Raw genomic sequence first — 8691 nt, forward strand, 5'->3', positions numbered from 1 at the left:
TATTTGGTATTCAAGCAGTTTTCTGTTATTTTAGTGGTATTACTGTAAAAATCTTTTTTGGCTGAATGTGTCCATATACATTTCCTTGGTAGTTTTCTATTAGCGAAATCATTGTTTCAAGAAGAAAGTCTGCAGAATTGTCTTGTAGAAAGGTTCTAGACTTGTATGTACTCCAGCTTTATATGAACATGCTTGTATTCATTATTACTAGATATTGCTTTTTCTTTATTTAAGTGATAGAGATGAAATATTTTGTTGTTTTAATTTGGTGTATTAATGATGTTTAGCTTCTTTCATATTTATAAATCTTTTGTATTTCTTATTTTGCAAATTTATTTTTATATTATTAATCATGTTTTTTAAACTTTCAAAAGACCAAAGACAATACAAAGTGTTTTCTTTCTTTCTTGATGAAAGGAAAAAAGGAATCTAATGAAATTTTAAAATTATGACAAATAATTTGAATGATATCACAATGTTCTGGGTCTAGCCATAATATATATCATGTAAATCACAATTCTTTGTTTAGCTTTCTAAAATCTAATAAAATTTTAAACTTCTACTTTTTGTTTATTATGAAAAACAGGAATTCATTTTGGTGACAGCAGAACCTTTTATATCATCTTGAAGCCAAGGCACTTTATGTTGGTTAAAAAATTATTTGTATATCTGATTATTGTATAAATGTTTTCAGACATATTACTGAAAATAAGGCAATCCATTTATTGCCTTGGTAATTTTATTTGACCTGCTGTTACTTCAAGATTTATATCTCTTTACCTTCTATTTCTAATGGAGAATTAGTGTATTGTGCTAGTTAAGAGCAGGGCTATGAAACAAACCAGATCTAAGTTTTGAACATTTATTAACTATATATAATCTTTTTCTTCCTGTGTCTTAATTTACCAAAAATAAGGGGAAGAGTAAAAAATCCTATATAATAAGCACTCTCTAGTGCTTAGAACATAATATTTATTTCAATAAAGAGCAATGGTTATTATTATTATTATTTAAAAGGTAGAACTCTTTAGGAGCAGATACAGAAAGTAAGTGAGTTTTCTCCTGATTATAAAAACAATTTTTCAGTATACCCTGTTTGCAAAACCTTTAAGAAATTTTCAAGTCCCTTGGTTTTATTTTGGTTTGGCTTCCTTTTCATTCAGTTTTTTAAACCCCTTAATACTTATATTTTACATTTTCAAATAAAACATTTATTAAAAACAGATTGTGTTTAAAAATTAGAAATTCAGACTATCAGTAGGTACAAAACAGTTATTTGAGTCAAAACAACTGATGGAAGAAATGAATACTTACTACCTTGTTATCCATTAAACAGAATTGAAATAAAGTCATTTTCAGAATATATTTTTTTCTCTTTCAAGTTTAAAGTAAAAATGAAAATTCAAAAGAACTAATTAGCATAGAAAAGCAACAGTCAGGGATTTTTTTTTTTTTAATATGAAAGCTTAACCTTTGTTAGAATTACTGGTCTTAACATCTAACTAGAAAATCAACCATCAAAATCAAGGATCCTACTCAATTTGGTAAGAATTTGCATTCCAGTGAGGCTGTAAACATAGCACATTCTGTGCAATAGCTTCGGTTTCTTTTGATTTCATAATGTAATGGTCAACAATTATCACAGTTCATGCAAAGAATATAAAAATGCTCCAGTCATTACCCACTTACCATGCTGTGTTGCTTCCAAGACTGTCTAATAATTCAAATTATTTTCATAAATGTGTTTCAACAAGAATTAGCATTCAGTGCCCACACTTGTACAGAAACCAAACAAAACCTAACTTTTTTCCTCATGAATGCCCATCTCAATCTTCTGACAAAGAGAGATTAGACCACCATTCTTTCTAATTGTTCTAATTTATTTTCTTTTTCCTTATAACTTCATCCTCTTCCTATAGTTTCCTAAAATCCCAGGATTAACTCTTATTTACCTCTGATATTCACTGTATCTGTCAAACAGTTCTCTCCAATTTTTCAACTGATCTTTATTGTGAACCTGATCTATCAATATAATCTTTCATTTCATTTGAGATTTTTTGTTTGTTCATTTTATTTTGGTTTTGTATCTAGCATGAGATTAGTAGATGTCTTTCGTCATTTAAGGCAATCCAGTTACTTCACTTTTCTTCCCTATACCACACTTTTGAAACTTGCTTATTTGTGGATAATGTCAATCAAAAAAGAATGACTTATGCTGACCCAGTTACACTTCCCACTTAAGGTGCTGGGTCTGTAAAACAAGAAGTGATTTGTGCAATCTGTGAATACTTATGCCTGTGTCAAAGTGGTTACAAAGGTTAAAACTTGAGATTAGAAGCGTTAGTTTTAATTGCTATTATTGTAACAGCTAAATAATATTAATTATTGGAAGATTAGAACCTCCTTGGCTTTGTTATACTGGTCTATATTTTTAACAGTCTCCCCCCGAGACATGTAGCATGCTAGCATAGCTTTCTCCAAAAGCTGTGTATATACATCCAAAACACTTACACTTGTACTTGACAAGTCTCCCCAGGGATTATCAACACCTGTGAAAGTGTGATTTTCATGGGCAGTCTAGTCAGTGCTGACTTTAATTTTTAGAATTTATAACACATCATAGAAAATGTGTGATTTATTAACATAAAAATGTTACTAATTCTGTGGTAAAACTTGGTCCCTGGTGTGCATTTAACTCATAAAATGAACTCATTGTATTTAAAATCTGCAATTTTCTGATGAAATCAGTGTAGACAATCTAAAAATACATTTTCTCAGCTTAAAAATATATTTTCCATTATTAGGCCTTAAATATACTTGTTCGACAGTTATTGAAATACACTTTGTTCTACAGTTCTTGAAATGCAAATCAAAATATTGATTATATATACCATTTAAGTGCTGTGTTTATTAAAGGAATAATTCTAGTAGAGTCTCAAGATATTTTCCAAATATGGTATCATTATAAGTTCTATGGCTTAATCAGAGACGTTATACATAGCATTTATAAATAATATTTTAATCTATATTCTCATTTTCTGAATATTCTTAGTTCCAGTTACAAAGAGGTATTCAGTGAAAATCTCTTGTTCTCACATAATATACATGTCTGTCATTGATTATAACCATTTATCATGTGTGCTTATTAAAAGTAGACATTTAATTTCTTATATGTTTATATGTTTTTTTAATTTTCCTTCTGCTTCATAGTTTGGTTTATTTTGTGCTTCTGTTTGTTTTCTTCCATGGCTAGAATTCTACCTTGTCAAAGATTCCTGCCTTACAGGGTAGCACAAAGTCCCCAAGATGCAGCTCAGCCTGCCCTAGCGCGACTAAAAGGGCTACATTTTCTGACAGTTTATTCACACAGCCCACCTCAGCGGGCTCCACAGGCCGCTTACCATACTCAGAATCAGGGAACAAGGTAAGGCAGCAAGCCAACCAAAGGTGCAGAAAGGAATATAATTTGGGAGAAGGACGCAATTCAGTAAATGTCTGAAAGCCAAGAGTTTCAATCCTAAAGTGTTTGACATAATAAACAATATGCCCTATTAAAAAACTAATACCAATTAGATGTTTCAGTAGTTATAAACAGCTTAATCATTAAAAAATGGAAGTTGTGTTTTTGTAAGATATACAGTACATAATTATTATTTGATACTTAATAAAATTTCATATACAAATAAAATATATTGTATTTGATATTACATATGACACATATAATCTCAGGATACCAAATTATATAAAATATAATAGACAGTTTGGGCTCAGCATCAGACACATCAGGATTTAATACTAAATCTGCTACATCCCAGTTCAGTGATTTTTAAAAAAATTACGTAGACTGTTGAAACCTGTTTCCTCAGCTCTAAAATGCATATAATATTTTGGGGTAAAAATTAAATAATCAATGAATGTAAAGTGCTTAACGTTCTTGTCACATAAGTGCACTATATACAGGAGTGATCATTGTTAAATACTGCGCATACAGTGCCCTTCTGCCAGTCCTTTCTTAGTGATACAGTGTCATGCTGATGAAGACTTGTCAGTAAAATTATTAATTACCTGGAGACTACGTCAGCACAGTTTTACTCATGTTATCACTTAGAATTTGAATTTCACAGTCAATTTTTAGCATTTACTCCAAAATAATATATTTTTGTATTCTGAACCCTTTCTAAGTTTTAAAGAAGAAATACTTATAAAGTGTGTACAAGTCAGTAGTGTGGATTAAAAGAAATTCCTCTATTGGCCCAAGAGGATAATTAGCCAGAGCGATATAACCTCTTTGTATATGAAGATTCACAGGAACCCAACGTCGTTCTGTTTTCTCCAATCAGGATGGAGTTACCAAGAGCCCAGAGAAGCGCTCTTCTCTGCCGAGACCTTCCTCCATCCTTCCTCCTCGCCGAGGTGTATCAGGAGACAGAGATGAGAACTCCTTCTCTCTCAACAGTTCTATCTCCTCTTCTGCACGGCGGACCACTCGTAGGTTTATTTTGGTTTGGCTTCCTTTTCATTCAGTTTTTAAAAATCCCTTAAGTGGAGTACCTTATAATGTACTTATATTTTACATTTTCAAATACAGCCTGTATTTTACATTGGATTATATTTGTCCTAAGAATCAGAAATTCAGACTATCAGTGGATCCAAAACACTTAATTGAGCCAAAACAACTGATGGAGGAAATGAATATATACTACTTTGTTATCCATTAAATAGGATTGACGTAAAGTCATTTTTAGGATTGGTTTTCTCTTCTTTCAAGTTTAAAGTGAAAAAGATAATTTGAAAGGACTAATTAGTACAGAAAAGCAATAGTCAGGGATTTTTTTTTAATATGAAAGCTTAACCTTTATTAGAATTCCAAGTCATAAAAACTAACTGAAAAATCAACAATCAAAATCAAGAATGCTGCTCAATTTGGTAAGAATAGGGGCTTCCCTGGTGGCTCAGAGGGTAAAGTGTCTGCTTGCATTGCGGGAGACCTAGGTTCGAACCCTGGGTCAGGAAGATCCCCTGGAGAAGAAAATGGCAACCCACTCCAGTATTCTTGCCTGGAAAATCCCATGGATGTAGAAGCCTGGTGGGCTACAGTCCATGGGGTCGCAAAGAGTCGGACACGACTGAGCAACTTCACTTTGACTTTGACTTTGCATTCCAGTGAAGCTGTAAACATTGCATGTTCTGTGTGATAGCTTCAATTTCTTTTGATTTCATAATGTAATGCTCAGCAATTATCACATTTTATGTAAAGAATATAAAAATGCTCCAATCATTACTCACTTACATACTGTGTTACTACCAAGACTAGTAATTCAAATTATTTTCCTAAATGTATTTCTATTACCACAAAATAGCTACTATTTATTAATCATTTATAGATGCTGAAATCTTCAGATACATTTTTCAGTCAATTCAATTAAAATGCTGATGGTCAGGGATTAACAACCTCATTAAATCTACTGATGAGAAAACTGACCTTTTAAAGACTTGGCCAGTACTACACAGCTAGAAAGTGGTTGAATTTGATTTTCAGCCTACTGAATAATTCACAACCTGTCCTCTTAATGTCTTTTATATATTTATTTAGAAGAAATAGTACTAGGGAATTGTTCTATAGAGTCACTCAGAAAATAGTATCCCTGTCATTTAGAAACTATTACAAAATGGTAGAAACATTTGGAGAATAGCATATCTGTCATTTAAAATTCATATGAAAGTGGTGGAAATTGCTACTACTATCACATTACAGTTAATTTCACCACTTATTTTTTAACTCTTTAATAGTAATTGCCTCACAATGTGGGCAATTCAAATGTGGCTATTTTGTATGACACTTAAACTGTTGTGTGTTTTTTTTGCCTATAATGAAAGTATTTATTGTAATGAGAGCAATTGTGTCCTGAAACATTTGGATGTGTGAAGCATTAACATCCTTTGAAATACATGCTAGGAACACTTTGAAATCACTAAAACTCTTTTCACCTTAACATATGTAAAGTATTCAAATGAACTAGCAAAGAAAACCTTTAAGAGTGAGTTATCTTCAGAAAGGAGAATTTAACTCCAAATATTTGGAGTTAGAATTGGGCATCGACAATAACCCCAGGGATGCTGAGCCAACACAAAGGCACCAAGTGTTCCCCAAAGGCACACCTTGAACTGCACTTGTGTTTGTTGCTATGGAAGCAAAATGGCACTTTCTCACACAAATCCCAACTTTAAGCCACTGTGCTCTGCTTTTAAAATGGCATGCATGCTAAGTCGCTTCAGTCGTGTCCACCTCTATACAAATTGCTTCTTATGTCCTGAGCTAACTCTATTTTGACTTTTTAACTTTACTTACATTCATAAGCATATGGCATTGCATTATTTGGTAATGAACATAATTGATACTCTGATAATCTAAGGATATAGGGTATATTTTATCCTGACATAGCAATAGCTAAAAGACATAGGGACAATTAGGAGAACAAGCAATTTGCCTCCTCCCATTTGTCTATCATCTCCTTAAGGTAAAGAATCTGCCTGGAGGAGACCGGGGTTCAAGCCTGGGTTGGGAAGATCCTCTGGAGAAGGGAATGGCAGACCACTCCAGTATTCTTGCCTGGAGAATCCCATGGACAGAGGAGCCTAGCAGGCTACAGTCTGTGGAATCACAAAGAGTAGGATACAACTGAGCAACTGACACTACTACTGCTTAACTGCACAAGGGAATGTTCTAGCATTTTGTACTGCTGTTGAAAAGATTTGAAAGAATGCTGTGCAAGAAGTTTATTTAGCCGAAAGGGAGGGAAAGACATTGTCACTGTAGACTTGACAAGATAAGTAAGAACAAACTGTAACAGAGTAACTCATAAATATTTTTGAATCATTTTAGTAACTTAGATTTAATCTTTTCGATTTCAAAACACATAGGAAACACTCAAATTTGTCATTTTTGATGACTATAATATAATTTATTACAATAAAAATTGATTGATATCTATCAAACAGCAATATTAAGAGCTTCTTAATACTTGTGACTGATTTTTTCTCATTTTCCAGATATAACACAGAACCTTCCTCCTTTACATATTCAAAACATAAAGCCATTTACTCTTGTTGCTATTGAGTCGCTAGGTCATGTCCAACTCTTTACAACCTCGTGGACTGTATATAGCACATCAGTATCTTGTGTCCTTCACTGGCTCCGAGTTTGCTCAGATTCATGTCCACTGAGTCATGAAATAACTCTTAAATATTCCTTTTAGTTAATACTGTTATGCATATCTGGAATATTGCTTCACCTCAGTCTCTATTACAGTAAAAAGTACCTCTATACATAGAGAAATTTTGAATCAAGTTTGTAACATTAAAAAAGAAAATATGTTGAGCTTCTGCTGTGTTCAGGCCCAACAAAAGACACCAATGCTAGGCAGAGGGACAAAGAATAAAGATATGATCCCCCTCCCCAGAAGACCTGAGATATTCAGGAAAGATGAAATGATGGAGAATACATTTGAGGGAGAAATAAGTTTTCTGAAGAGATTTTTCAGAACATACTCACTGACTCAAACCAAGATCAAAACCTTGGCCCATAAACAAACTTTGTAGCCAGGAATCTACAAAAAGCCAAGTTGAATGTGGTTGTATTACCCTGGTCTTGAAATGTCATACTTGTGGAAAGCAATAAAAATCACTAATTTCTCACTTTACTCTTCTCAAATCCCATTTCATAGTTTCCATTGAAGCGTCTACCTATGTCTTTCCCTTCTACTAAAAGACCAAAAGGACACAGGGCAACTTTCCTTTGATATGTGAAAACTGTTCACTGAGAGAGGAAATAGAATTGTTTTGTTTCTCCAGGAGATTGAGCCTGGGTAGATTTATTTTGTCTGCAGACTTGAGCTCACTCCTTGTAAATATTTAAGCAAAGATTATTAATAATTGTCCCCCTTCTCAGGAAGAACTTTCTACATTGATGATGAATTATATCAGATGACTCTAGGATTCCTTCTACTTTACTGATTTTAAAGTTGATGAGTTATATCTTTATCCTCCTCAAAATTTCTAGAAGATTCATTGATTTTACAAAGTTACATTGCTGTCATTTAGTCACTGTGTCCTGTCCGATTCTTGCAACCCCGTGTACTGAGTCCTCCAGGCTCCTCTGTCCGTAGGATTCCCCAGGCAAGAATCCTGAATTGGGTTGCCATTTCCTTCTCTAGGGGATCTTCTTGACCCAGGAATCCAACCTGCATCTCTTGCTTTGGCAGGCAGCTTCTTTACCACTGAGTCACCAGGAAAGCCCCACAGAGTTACATACTTAGCAGTAAAAACTAAAAACCATGCCCTTTCTATAAAATGTTTTTAAAAGTGAGAGAATTTGTATAATATAAACAGTGTAAGTCAGTATTCTATTATTGGAATCAGTGTATTATTTTAAGAGAAAAGACTTTTCAATTTAAGAGGAAAGTTCAACATATATTAAGAAGCTGAGTATCATATCTGTCTTAGAACTTAATGTCATCTGGGTAAGTGAGCCTTAATGTCCTTATTACTGAATAAGAGATAATAAGAGCTGCGTCTATTGTGTATGCACTTGTTTGGTTATCAAATGTTTGGTATTCACAAAAGTTCTTTGAAAAGGCGAGAATCTCCTATTTTAATGAGAGTCTCCTAAGGTGTGTCCTCTTTTTTATATCA

General features: G+C 33.3%; 1 protein-coding gene across 4 annotated transcripts in view; it reads left to right on the top strand.

Moving 5' to 3' along the window:
- MAP2 (microtubule associated protein 2) overlaps positions 1 to 8691 on the top strand; it is a 249811-nt gene that overhangs the window by 219444 nt on the left and 21676 nt on the right. For 2 of the 4 annotated variants that reach the window (XM_068967680.1, XM_068967681.1), the window contains exons 9-10: positions 3254 to 3424; positions 4341 to 4488. In XM_068967680.1, the coding sequence (XP_068823781.1) occupies positions 3254 to 3424; positions 4341 to 4488 (319 nt within the window). The remainder of the gene's footprint in view (positions 1 to 3253; positions 3425 to 4340; positions 4489 to 8691) is intronic. The other 2 variants (XM_068967679.1, XM_068967682.1) reach the window with 1 other exon arrangement.

This window comes from Capricornis sumatraensis, chromosome 3 (assembly GCF_032405125.1).
Source record: "Capricornis sumatraensis isolate serow.1 chromosome 3, serow.2, whole genome shotgun sequence".
NCBI classification, from domain to species: domain Eukaryota; kingdom Metazoa; phylum Chordata; class Mammalia; order Artiodactyla; family Bovidae; genus Capricornis; species Capricornis sumatraensis.